Genomic DNA, 13,661 nt, shown 5'->3' with positions numbered 1-13,661 from the left:
AAAAGCCTTCCAGACACTCTTAAGCTAGTTTATTTACACAATGTACCTTATCTTGTTGTTATTAATCCATATACATGAACAGGAGTGTAAAAACATGAACTATCCACATTCCCTTTCTCTGTTTCTCTTTTTTTTTTCTTCCCATCCCCACCCCCTGTTTCATTTTCTGTTGCTTTTTTACTCCATTTGTTTCTTTTTTCTTTCAATCTGCCACCATTCCTCTCCGTCTTTCTCTCATTTCCCAGTTCACTGAGTTAAATATGGGAAAACCAAACCAATCAGGCCATGACATGGTTATTATTTTTAAGTACTGATTTTTTTTAATTCTCTCTTTCTTTCTCTCTCTCTCTCTCTCTAACTCTCTCACACTCACTCTCTCTCTCTCTCCCTCTGTCTCTCTCCATCATTACCATTTGTCTTCCCTTCCTCCACCTCTTTTTATTCTCTCTCTTTTTCAATCAGTATTTTGTCCATCTACTAGGATTGAAAAATTGCAATACTGTAAGATTTTTTAACCCATGAATTAATAATCATTAACATTTGACCAATATTTGACCAATGTGTGTGTTGTGTGTGTGTGTGTTTGTGTGTGTGTGTGTGTGTTCGCACGCGCCTTATTGAGGATTCCCAGAAGAAGCCTAAGAACGTCCATAAAAAAATCCTGAATACATGTAGACTGCACAAACTTTGTGTATTATGCTAATCATGCTCAAACTGTGCAAAGTCACTTACCTTATCCAGGGATTGAATTCCTGTTGAGCTCATTTAAAGCGAGCAGTGAGTATTTATAATGTGTAATATCGTCAGCGGGGATAGCTGACTGCAATTTTTGGACAAATGATGCAGCAGCACAAATGAGACAAAGATGTATATTTTATTTTATCTCTCTTGAAGGCAAACATTTAAATGATCAAGATGAGTCAGCTACTGATGAATCCTTCATAGAAAAATATGTGGATGATGACAGTGATGTAACCATTCGTTGTTTGCATTGGATACATTTCATGTTATGAGCATTGTTTTATGTAAGCTTGCATAATTCATTTTACCATCTGTTTAACATATTATTATGATAGGCCTACTGTATGTTTTCTGTATATTCTTATGTTTTTTGTATCTTGTGTGTTCAAATCAGTGTGAGTTCTGTCTATGGCTGCAAGACACATCTCAAGTTAAAGAGTTAAAGAGTTTTTTAGTCATTCATAATAATAATAATAATTCAGTCAGACAACTCACATTTAAAATGTTTATTATAACAGCAGAACATTGTGTTTGGTGGTCAGATTCCGACCTAATCACTCCAAGCAGTTTGATTTACATAAGCTTTTGGGGAACGATGATAAAGTAGCTTCCCCCTGGCCGGAGGCAGGCAGCGACACAGGTACAGGGCATTAGCAGCGCTGACAAGGCAAAGGTGGGGAAATTGTGCAGCTTAAATACACCACCAAATTGAGGGGGTGTGTTTGGTAAATGATACGGGTAGTGAGGCATGTCACTTGTGTGTACAGCAATGCAGCTCGAGTTGACTGCCTGAACTAGCTCGCAGGCCTCGCCCCATTAATAATAATAATAATAAAGTATACAATTAAAATCTCTGTTAACAGCTTATTGGTGTCAGTTTTTTCTCATGTGTGATATCCATGTGGTACAATTTACCCAAAGTTATGTTACTTGGAATGCCCTCCTTCAGCCTGCATGCACCAACATGTGTGACACCGAGAAAGTAACTGCCAAACATTCAGATCCCACAGGACAGCAGTTTCTAACTGGCCCGGTCATTTTCAGGACACTGACAATTAAGCGGTGTACCAACCCTTTAATTAGATATAGGAAGAAAAAGTGTCCTCATTAAGGATGTAATTAACTCAATCAATGAACGCTAAAGAGCACCGAAATACCAATTAAAGAGAGTGAGAATGTTTTTTATTATCTTTTAGTCAGGCATGTGAGGGTTAATACAGTAAATTAATAAATGTATGGATGCCATAGGTAGTATAATTATCTGAAATGACCTGAATGAGTGTCCATGCATGTAGGACATACCTTCCTTTCAAACTCTCTCCCTCTAAATCTCACTGTTTTTACTTTCTTTTTCATCCTCTCCTTCTCTCTTCTGGACAGAAACACCTCAATAACTCTCTCATTCTTTTACTGTCCCTCTTCTCTGATTCTTCAGGCAAATTTACCTTGACCACTCTCTTTATCACACCTATATTTCTGGACTTTAAGACATGTGTAAAAATAAGTTAAGACTGAGAGCTCTTTTTTAATCTAGGAAACAGCAGTTGACAAAAAACAGCGTAACAAGGTCCATTTAGTAGCTGCTCGGTAGCTTTCAATCACAGTTTCACTTCTCTGAGCACTTTAAGGACTTAATGTCTGTGTTTGGTTAAAAGTAGAAATTCAACAGTAGTTGGCAAAAACAATCTCAGAAGAAGGTAAAGCTGGCGTCTTAACAAAAGATAAAGTAACCCATTCCATGAAGAAAACATTCTCACTTTAAAGAAGTTGTTGCTCCAAATATAAAATGTGATGATTTCCAGGTGTGCAACAAGTGCTGATTGAGTCTGATTTATCCAGTAAAGTTGAGTTATTACACTGTGGAGTTTTAAAGACTCATTACAGTATCAGGCAGGGAAACACAGACAGTCATATTAAATGAACCAGAAACTTAAAGTCAGAATATGTTGGCGTCTGCTGCTTGGAGTTTGACAATTTCAAATCTAACTCTATTGAAAGCTAAAACTAACAAAGGGAAAAGCGGCCGCCCTGCTGCTCAGTGTCAGGACAGTTATGATGTAGTCATGATGGGTTTGAATCAATCAACACTGTGACTTCTATTCTACCTACTACAGTACCTCTAAATCTTACATCTGAATGACTAAATGAATGAATTACTGTAAAAAGAGAGAGAGAGAGATGGGGAAGAGATCAGGATTAGATCTGGGAAAAATCCTTCTTTCTTTTCCCTTATTTCTCCCGATCTTTTCACTCCACAAATGTGCAGCTCTGTAGGAAATTGTCTTGGAAGATTATCGGTGTGTGTGTGTGTGTGTGTGTGTGTGTGTGTGTGTGTGTGATTACCAATGTTTGGTATTTATTTCCAGAGCTACAGAAAGCTCTGTGTGACTTTTTCACAACAGGGGGTCTTGCTTCAATCACATGCCCCCTGTGTGTGTGTGTGTGTGTGTGTGTGTGTGTGTGTGTGTGTGTGTGTGTGTGTGTTGTCCAGGGAACATATAACTGGATTAGCCGTCATGCTTTTATTTCTGTAATGGAAACATCAGCCTCAGAAAGAAAGTAGGGCTAAGGGCAGACAGTGAGTGTGTTCAAGACAGTGGGGGAGAGACAGAGAAAGACAGGCAGACAGACACAGTGTTGGACTTGATGAATGTGTGTGTTGAGAACATCTACAGGTTTGCATGACAGACCCTGTAACAGAGAGTGCAACCCAGACATGACAATAGGGGGGTGTAAAAACAGGTCACTGGACAGTGTGTGTTTTGTCTCAAAGATTAGCAGTGCATGAGTGTGTGTGTGTGTGTGTGTGTGTGTGTGTGTGTGTGTGTGTGTGTGTGTGTGTGTGCGTGCGTGCGTGCATGCGTGTGTGGCAAGGGCAGATGTCCGGGGTCCCATGCCATAAGGCAGCATGTGTGTGTGTGTGTGTTTCTGTGTGTTGCTGTCTGTTCATGTGTGTGAAGTGATGTGCAGCCAATCAACTCAATATCCTTCCCTTCAGTGGTTTGTGAGGCCGACAGCGAGCGACTGTTGACATGATTTCAGTTCAGACATGAAGCAACAGCAGAGAAAGTCAGAATCGTTGACTCTCATCACATCCAGATAAGAACAAACAAAACAATACTAAACTAACAACAGCTATGGGTTTGGACATTTGTTGAGACAAGGAAATTAACCGGTGGGTCACTCGTTAGGCAAACAGAGCAAATCTTGACAATTGTCTGAGTAGAAGTGTTGCTGTTGCTTGTCATTTTGGTCAATCAGCTAAATGACTGCAAAACTAAAAGTAGAACTTCCCATTAGAAATTAATGGTATCTAAGAAAAGCAAAAACATCACTCCTTTGTTTCTAAATTTACAGCCATTCATTTTGAAATCTCAAATCACACAGTAAATCAAACAAATAAAGCAAGTGTTATTAATTACACTCAAGCAATAATCAAAATAGTTTGCCCAAACATAAAGTTAGCTGCTAACCTCTGTTATAAACCTAAAAAATTAAACAACACCACATTTAAATACCAGTTCAGATCAGTCCTATCAGAAGGTTTAAGGACTGCAGCTCGGATGAATTATTTGCTGTGATTACACAGAGCAGCTGCACCACCTGGTGGTTACATAATGCAGAGAACACACAGACAGACAGACACAGACAGACACAGACACACACACACACACACACACACACACACACACACACACACACACACACACATATACACACACACACAAGAAGAAAGAAACAAGAAAATGCAAACTTGATCTTTCATCATTGCATTGTATTATCTATATTATTCTTCAGTGTTTTTCTGTCATATCTCATTCTGTTGAGGTCAGGTTGATGTTGTGTGTGGTGGACATGTTGAAGCAGACTATAGTATAGTACACAGAATGTCATGATGTTAAAATGTCGTGACTTTTAACCTATGACTGTATTTTTCTTCCTGTTTGACACTCTGTAAGGTTTTCATTAAGATTGATTGATGGACTGTAGCAGTACTGTAAAATGTTTTTTTTTCACAGCTTTAGCTTATAAGGCTAAACCTTGTCTACACTTACCTAATGTTGAAGAGCACTCATCTATGAAGTCTATAAACTAGTGATTTCTCCATGCCACTGAACCAGCACAAGAGACAATAAAACCTCTGTCCTTTTGTCTTCATAGCTGACATTTCAGTCACTTCACCTTCGAGAAAGTTATTTCCCTTAAATCGTCGCCATTAAGAAAAGTTATGGAGAAAGGTTGTCAAGTTGGTGAAGCAATGTTTGTGACAGATCATTTTTAAAGAAGTCATCATTTTACAAGGAAATGTACAGAGTGATGGACAAATTTGAAATAATGTATTCATGTTTGAAGCACATTGGTGTTTAATGACTAACAGCATCATCATTTGTCTGTTTAGCTGTCTGCAGGCCTAAGATGATGTCGGCTTCATTCATTTGGACCAAGATGTCCACATACTTTTGGCGGTTTACATGTAAAAGATTGCCTAACGTCACATCCAGGATGCTTTCAGAGGCAATGCCTTATTCCCATTTTAACTTAATCACTGAGTTTAATAAGTGTCACCAGACACTTATTAAAAAATTATTTGTGTCTGACATGTCTAACATTGAAATATTTTGGGCACTGAGTTTGGAGGTGCTGTAATTATAAAGCATGTTTTGGTAAATCTTTAAGGTTTGTAAGCTTTCTTAACCATCTACTCTGCCAAAACATCAGAATTTAACATTCATTCAAACTTTGGTCAGTGAGTAAGTTTACATGGAACATGGATAACATGGTTATTCATATTCATATCCCTGTTCACATGATCATATCAGTGTCCAGGATTCAGATAAGGTGTACATGGAGTAGTATCTGGTTTCTATCGGGAGTATTTTCCAGCTTGCATAAGGTTTCTCAAAACCGGAATAAGGGCTAACTGAAAATTTGAGCTTTTTAGTTCATATAGTAGGAGCAAATCAATCTTGTAATCTGATCGCCTAGGCCTATATCAAGGTGTGTTGTAGAGGCCTTCCTCTACTTTAATAAGACAGGTATAGGACAGTACATGCCACGTCTCAGCCAATCACAATCCAGGTCCAGTTAACGCGTGGCCTTGTGGTTTTAAACTGATAACAGCTGTGAGCTGAGCTCTCTAGCTCAATGTGTCTGTAGAAATATCTTTGGGCTGTATCAGTCTCTAACGGCCTATTTTGTACATCTTTTTACATTAACCCATTCTTATGCAAATTAGTTTTTAAACAAAGTTGTAAGATGTTTTTCTCCGCGTTGCTCATCATTGCCAGTTGGGCTTTGCTCGGTTCTGTTTCGGGGTCTCCCGCTGTGGAGGAAGTGTACGCGGCTGTGCTCAGCGTCGTGTCTCCTGGACAGCAGTATCTGACCGGGGAGTCCATCGGCTCCGTCTTTAATACACTGGAGAAACGTGTGCAGTGCGGTGAAGTGTCGTGTGAAAAGGTAAGTTTTATTAGGCTTAACTCCGCAGCCAGGTAAGAGAGCCAGGCGACTGACTGCAGGTGCAGCGGAGAGAGGTCGAGGTCCAAAAGTGATTAACTGAAGGCCTAACTTGTTAAACTGGATTTCTTCTTGTTCTTCTCCTTATTATTTATAATAATAATTATACGTAATAACATCAACAATAATGATAATAATAACTTTATTTGTATAACACCTTTCATCTTTCATAGCCCATATAAAATGCAGCTCCAAGCTTTACAGTATAAAACACAATAGAGAAAAGACATATAGACAAGATACATAAGCTCATAACAATAAAATAAAAGACACTAAATCAAAAAGCCAAAGAAATTAAATTATAAAAAAAAATGTTTTTCAAGTAGCCTACTTATTTATATTTTGGTTCATTTTATTGTATTCTTGAAAATGACGGATAAAGTTTGTGCTGTAGTATGTACGTCCAATAAATAAATAAAGAATGGCAATATAAAAACATAAAAACAAACTACATTAACTAAATGCCTGCCTGAATAGGCATATAATCTCATTGGGAGAAGTTCTATTTTAGCTTTAGCTAGTCTTAATCAGACTAAATGTGTTTGGTATTTAATGACTAAACAAAATGATTACTCAAATATTTGATGCTAGACTAGTTCATCTACTGATTAGGGCACTTTTGCAGGCAAAAGTATTAGTACAAATGAGAGTGAAGTCCCTGAACTTGCAACATGTCAGCGATAATCTTCATAAATGGACAATGCATGGCTGATAAGAATCAACTCAGGTGGCTGCTGATAAATAAAATGGACAAAAAGACAATAGCTTGGATTATAACACACTTTAATTGTTCCTAATAAAGAACTGAATTAAATGAAGCAGGGCAAGTGAAGTAATATAACTTGTTAGTGTTAATGAGTAAAACCTTCACGCGGTTCAATAAACTAATAAACCACATTTGACCTAGAGTGAAAGTCTATAATGTCATGTTTGGTGTCAATGAGTTCAACAGTTGGACCTTGTGATTTAACAGTTTTGTTTCCTGTTTTGACAGTTTAGGGGTCCATTTACTTCAATCACAGAAATGCATTTTCTCCCTTACCGTCCTACTGGTATTTAGCCACGCAGATAGTTTTGGTTTTATGTGCATGTTCTGAGATATCAATCTGCCAATGCTGCCATTCCAATACAACTGAATTACATCTAATTTGTATTCCTTAAAGCATAAAAAAAAAACATTTATAAAATCCATCCAAGTTTTCATAGAGACTATTTCTTCAATTAAAAGTAGTTTCAGAATAAACTTCACAGTGAAGTCTCTGGGTTATAAAAACAGAGAAACTAAGGGTAAAGCAAAAACATCAGAGACAAGTAAAACTGCCAAATAACATATGGCAAAATACAATTAGAGGTAAGTGAGGCACACCTGGGTCAAACGTAAAGAACGTTTGTTAAAGTTGTACATATTTCAAACTCTTAATTATCTTAATTATATCTGGGTCAGATTGTTGTCAGCATAAATAGTATGTTGATTTATATTGTAGCCTACTTCTAATCTGAAAAAGTTGTTTTCCATAGAAGGCAATAAAAGCAGCTGATAGCCACAATTATTATACTACAGGTTGCTGTTAATGCAATGTGCATATTTCTTTTTCTAATCTACCCTTGGGTTTGGTTGAATTGACCAATAAAGTGATATGAGATCTGAATGGGTTTTACTCTGTGCATAGTGTGATCTAGCAGATGTCGTTAACCAGCTGATCAGGAATCACTCCACCCATGGAGAGGACGAAACTGGAAAAGGCAGAAAACATGTAACCATCAGTGGGTCTCAGTTCACTGCTCTCGCTGCCGGATGCGTCCTGTACCTCTCAACCCCTGGCCTGGTCTGCACCGCGGTGAGGCAGGGGAGATGGGGAGAGGAGGTTGAACGTTTCCTACATGAAATCACACACCAGGAGCAGCACCAGGACCATGAGCACATACACGTTCATGGGTTGAAGGTGCTGCTTAAAAAGCTCCATGACCACTACAAGCCCTCAGAAAGTGAGGTAAACATAAGACTACAACAACAAGTATTTTTTAGTAGACCGAACCTAAAAAAGTACTGTTTAGTGTTTGTTCATCTGTGGTTGATCTAGCTATGGCCCCCTCCCAAGAGACATTAAACATTACTGCTACACAAAAAATACTCAAATATTTACTTTTTTACTTACTCAAGTTAAACTATTTGGAAAGGAAACACTATCCTTGGGTGTGATTGCTTGTCACAGGTATGTGATGAGTTGTTGCATGAAGACATATATCAGGATTAAAAAAGTTAGCCAAATAACTTCTCAAATAATTGTGGGAACGCTTTCTGGAAGTAACATCATTAGCATACAAAACTGAATCACCTTCCCAAACCCGCTCTAGAGTATGGCATAGTTGTATTCAGTTATCTGGGAAACCTTTCAATCCTGCTTTTCTTCTGAATTGAAATAGCCCTCAGGAAGAGTGTAGTAGTGTAACAGTATCGCAATTGAATTTGGGCAGCAACAATCGATTCATCTGCAAAAAACAGAAAATAGTAAATAATAACCATACATTTATGTAAAGTCTAAGGTAACATCATCAAATTGCTTGTTCTGACCATCCAACAATCCAAAACCTAAATATATACAATTTACAATCACATAAAGGCAAACAAAAGCATACAATTTTTACAATTGAGAAACTGGAGCTGTTAAAACATGATTTAAACAATTAATCAATCATCAAAATGATTGTCGGTTATTTTTCTGTTGATCAACTAATCAATGAATTGACAATTTCAGCTCTAGATTGAGTCAGTAGGTAAAACTCTCTTTTGGTTATACCCATACCTTTTTTTGTCCTTTCTCTCTCTTATCACTATGGTAACCAGAGCTGTGTAACAGCCAGTGACATCATGGCAGAGGTCAACGCATCATCAGCAGAACAGAGACAGGAAGTGGGTGCAGTTTTGGGCCGTGTCCTGTATCACGCCTTGCAAGGTCACTGCTTCATTAGCCACTCACTGCCTGAGGAGAGCTTCTTCCTGGACTTCATCATTGACCGTCTCGGGTCAGAGAACTTCACTGTCGGGGGTAAATGTCCTTTCGGAAACGCAGAAAAACACAGATACATGCATAGATAGTCATCATTCAAAGACTGTAAACTTAGACTTAACCACTTAGAAAACTAAAATTGCAAGATCTATTATACACATAGGTATTTCTGTATGCACAAACTTACACACCTTGTGGTTATTTTTTTTCTATTAACATAAGGAAAAGTTAGTCATATTAGAAGGAAAGGTTAGTCATATTACCAACTAAAACCAGTTGAATCCTGGAGTTCTTTTACTGAGGTGCAGGTTGTATCTGCGTTGTGTAGATTTGGAGGCTTTCATGAGGAGTCTCAACCTCGGACCTGACCACGAACATGACAACCAACACCAGGACGAACACTCTGATCACGATCATAGTGGTTTCAGACGGAGGAAGAGGAGCGTGGGGCATGAAGGAAACGCCACCTGGGATCGGGTACATATTGCATGTTAAATGAGCAGAAAAATGCAAGTCCGTAGTGGTTGTGGTGAACACGTACAGTACAGCTGACAGTTTACTACAGCACCCAAGTCTTACCAGACAGTTTGTGCTCATATGTTTCACCAGTTCTGTTTCTCAGCTGAAGAGCTGGTCCTGATCTACAGTCTGGCAGACAACAGCTCTGCTTCCTCTGTCCTGGGTCGGACTGACTTGGCTCGGCTGAGCCCTGCACTCCTCCAGCAGATTCTGAGCCGAGCATGTACAGACATCACAGAACCACCAACACCAGATGGGCTCACCACGGCTGAGAGTAAGTGACCATTCTGAAAGAGCCACAGGGAACCTGCTTCCACCTCTTATTGAAAATATGGCAGGTGATGTTGCACTTGAAAGTACCCTCAGGTTGTAACTGTGTAAGCATGTAACCTTATAAAATAAAATAAAATTCTGATTCACAAGCTTCTAAGTCAGAAGGTTTTGTGGTAATAAAGGCTTACTTTACATTCATATTTCTTTTTTCTTTTGTTGCAAAATATTAATAAAGGTGTCCAGATAACTCTTTCAAAGAAAGTCTACCTGTTCTTAACCCCCCTTTTTCTGTTCTTTCTTCCTCCTGTAGGATACCTCTATGCAACCATTGCCAATATTGTAATAACACTGGCGTCCATGTTTGGCATTGTGGTTCTGCTGTGTACCTCCTGCACCAATGTGTTTCAGTTGTGTATCCAGTTTTGCATCAGCCTGGCTGTAGGTTCACTGACTGGAGATGCCTTACTGCACCTAATACCCATGGTGAGCGAACACTTTTAAAGCTGTAACAAAATATTCTTTTTTTTATACTAGAGCTGAAAGACAAATATGGTGATTTTTGTTGCGGTGTCCAGTTTCTAGGTTTACATGTGCACTCAGACAACACCAGCAGCCAATTGCAGCATGGTCAACAGGAAGAAATTCCAGACTATATTTACAAGATCTTGGTATTGATCGCTGGGATCTACTACTTTTATCTGATGGAAACAATCTTCTCTCTCATCGTATATAAAGATAAAGATAATCATCACCATCATCAACATCATCATGGGGTAAGAGAAGAAAATACCATACCAATATGAAGAATATAAATATAGACTCACCATTTTGACTTTAAAAAACTGCTTTTGAAAACATGGGAACCTAGTGGGATCGTGTCCTTTTATTTTCACACCTAAATCTGGCAAGGAAAAGTCGGCTATAAATCATGTAAAATTATTAATGTAATACAAAACAGTTTACCCAGAAATAAAACCAGTAATTTACAAGTACAAAATCTTCGACTGTATCTGCATCTGCATCAGTGTTCAATTATTACATTCTGACAAAGAAATGTCTAAAATGATTTTATTTGTATTGTCTGTATTGCCTCTAGGTGAATTTTACAATCTTATTCCTGCCCAACATACCACTCTGTTCTTTATTTTCTCAAATCCTACTTCTTACTCATAACCTTTCCTTTTGCCCCAACCTTCCGGCTAAGGTTACTCATTGTTTTGTCTCTTTCTCTCTTTAGGAAGAATCAGAGCCTCACCACTGTGACCATGGGAGGGTTTTAGAGATGTATCAACAGGAGAGGAAACAAAAAGACAAGTCACAGTCAACTTCAAAAGCAGAACTGGTTAGAAACATACATTAACACTTGAATTTGAAGTGGAACACTAATCAAAATGCATGGAATCCATTAAATCTCTTTAAACAAAGTGTCTACTACTGCTAATACTAATAATATTACCTGATAACATGGCTATGCAAATTCTTGAAACCGTAAAGATACAGAGACAAACACAATATGTCAATATTATGTTTCCTGTTTTATGATTTTGTGCTGGTGTCATTTTATGTTTCACTCTTTTTAAATGTATGTTTTACCTGTATGGTTAATGTTTTTAATGCACTGTAAGGCAACCTAAAATAACAAGTTTTATTATTATTATTGAATGTTTAATATAATATGTATGTTTCAGGTTGGCTATGAAGACCATGAGAAATCTCTTTCAGGGTTGAAAGAGCGCACCAGAGGTGAGTCAAACTTTTTCCAGCACAAAAATAAGCATGCTATCATTGAATTGTGAGGATAGTGCTAATCATGGTGGCTACTCCACCACTAATACTTTGTCTGCCTTTACAGAACAGCGTCTGCTGCCTTATATGATAACTATTGGTGACGGGATCCACAACTTTGCAGATGGCTTAGCGATGGGCGCAGCTTTCTCCCTGTCATGGAAGTCTGGTCTGGCCACATCACTAGCTGTCCTCTGCCATGAAATACCACATGAACTGGGTAAAGAACACACAGACACAGACAGACAGACACACACACACACACACACACACACGTTTGATCATTTTCCATTAAAGATTTCTTAACAACACCCTGTTGCTCCTTCTTCTCTCCAGGTGATTTTGCCATTTTGCTCCACAGTGGTGTGTCTGTCCGCAAGGCGTTGCTTTTAAACCTTGGCAGTGCCATGACTTCGTTCATCGGCCTGTACATCGCTCTGTCTGTAGCTACTGACCTCGCCACCAAACAGTGGATAGCTGCCATTACTGCAGGACTCTTCCTGTACGTGGGGCTGGCTGACATGGTGAGTTTTTGCGTTTACAGAACTATTTACCAGACAATACAAACTGTAGCTGATATTAAAATGGAAACATGTATCTCTCGTCTTTCTCCTTTCAGCTCCCCACCATGGTCCACATCAGCAACAAGAGACCCTGGCTGATGTTTCTGCTGCAGAACGTCGGCCTTCTGAGCGGGTGGAGTATTCTGTTGGTGCTGTCAATTTATGAAGAGAGAATCAGCTTTTAAAACACGGACATCGGTCTTTTCATTGGGTTAATCCTACTTCTGGTATAATCTATGCAGATTGTAAAATCTTATTCAGTCACAAGACCTGGGGCCTCATGTATGAACGTTGCGTACGCACGAAAAGCTTGCGTACGCTGGTTTTCACGGAGACTGTGATGTATAAAAAATTAACTTGACGTGAGAATGTGCAGGCCGTCCGCAAAGTCTTTCTGGCTCTGTAATGTGGCGAATTCTAACTGAAAAGTGCCGAAAATCACCACATTACAAAATAAAGTTTCCACTACAGTTACTGGCATACGTTTGTGACGTTGTCTATGAAAAAACATAATTATATCTGCTGATACTCCATAGAAGTTTGATCATATTATGTGGAAAATGTTTCACATCGTTCACACTATCAACTGTTTAATTTGCAGGCTACTTAATCTCTGTTAAACATGAGGATGGGAAATAAATTATAAATCCACTTAGGAAATACTTTCATCATCCTCTGTATTTCCCATAGATGAAATATCTTACTGGCAACAAAAAGATCGGCACGGAAAATGTGTCTATAGTGTCTGTGAGTCTTTAGTTGCTGAGGCTCAGACATCCATGGCACACAGGAGGTGGGACGCACAGACCCATCTCCCCAGGAACAAAAGCTGTGTCGGGGGGGGCAAACTCATGTGATTCGTAATTGATCCCGTGGATGATTTGTAGGCTGTTAACGGTCCCATGACATGGTGCTCTTTGGATGCTTTTATATAGACCTTAGTGGTCCCCTAATACTGTATCTGAAGTCTCTTTCCCGAAATTCAGCTTTGGTGCAGAATTACAGCCACTAGAGCCAGTCCCACAATGAGCTTTCCTTAGTATGTGCCATTTCTGTGTCTGTAGCTATTGAGGAGGAGAGAGGGAGGGGCAAGGTGGAGGGTGTGGCCTTGACCAACTGCCACTTTTCTCGTTTGAAAGCCATGATGTCTCTCTCTCATGGGTTGGCAAAATTCTCTGGGCGGGCAAAGCAGAGAAAGGGGAGGTAACCTTGCTTGTTATGACCTCATAACAAGCAGATTCCAAAACGGCTCATCTGA

The 13,661-nt window shown here is 38.9% G+C and overlaps 1 protein-coding gene across 1 annotated transcript; it reads left to right on the top strand.

Annotated features, from left to right (window-relative positions):
* The first annotated feature begins 5,857 nt into the window (after nt 1-5,857).
* slc39a4 (solute carrier family 39 member 4) lies at nt 5,858-13,248 on the top strand. Its single transcript, XM_028597987.1, has 12 exons — nt 5,858-6,198; nt 7,926-8,246; nt 9,101-9,302; nt 9,592-9,740; nt 9,873-10,056; nt 10,366-10,538; nt 10,631-10,828; nt 11,293-11,397; nt 11,744-11,798; nt 11,908-12,060; nt 12,177-12,364; nt 12,460-13,248. The coding sequence occupies exons 1-12, from the start codon at nt 5,998-6,000 to the stop codon at nt 12,586-12,588; spliced, it is 2,058 nt and encodes a 685-aa protein (XP_028453788.1). The 5' UTR covers nt 5,858-5,997; the 3' UTR covers nt 12,589-13,248.
* The last annotated feature ends 413 nt before the right edge of the window (nt 13,249-13,661 follow it).

Source organism: Perca flavescens, chromosome 14, assembly GCF_004354835.1.
Source record: "Perca flavescens isolate YP-PL-M2 chromosome 14, PFLA_1.0, whole genome shotgun sequence".
Lineage (NCBI taxonomy): Eukaryota > Metazoa > Chordata > Actinopteri > Perciformes > Percidae > Perca > Perca flavescens.
The sequence above is the reverse complement of the archived record's forward strand: the minus strand, read 5'-3'. Positions and strand labels throughout refer to the sequence as shown.

Excerpts from the sequence above, each read along its gene's own strand:
- slc39a4 (XM_028597987.1), top strand. The coding sequence starts at position 5,998 with ATGTTTTTCTCCGCGTTGCTCATCATTGCCAGTTGGGCTTTGCTCGGT. Across the intron at positions 11,799-11,907 it reads GTTGAAAGAGCGCACCAGAG|AACAGCGTCTGCTGCCTTAT; the intron begins GTGAGTCAAACT and ends CTGCCTTTACAG. Across the intron at positions 12,061-12,176 it reads TGAAATACCACATGAACTGG|GTGATTTTGCCATTTTGCTC; the intron begins GTAAAGAACACA and ends TCTTCTCTCCAG.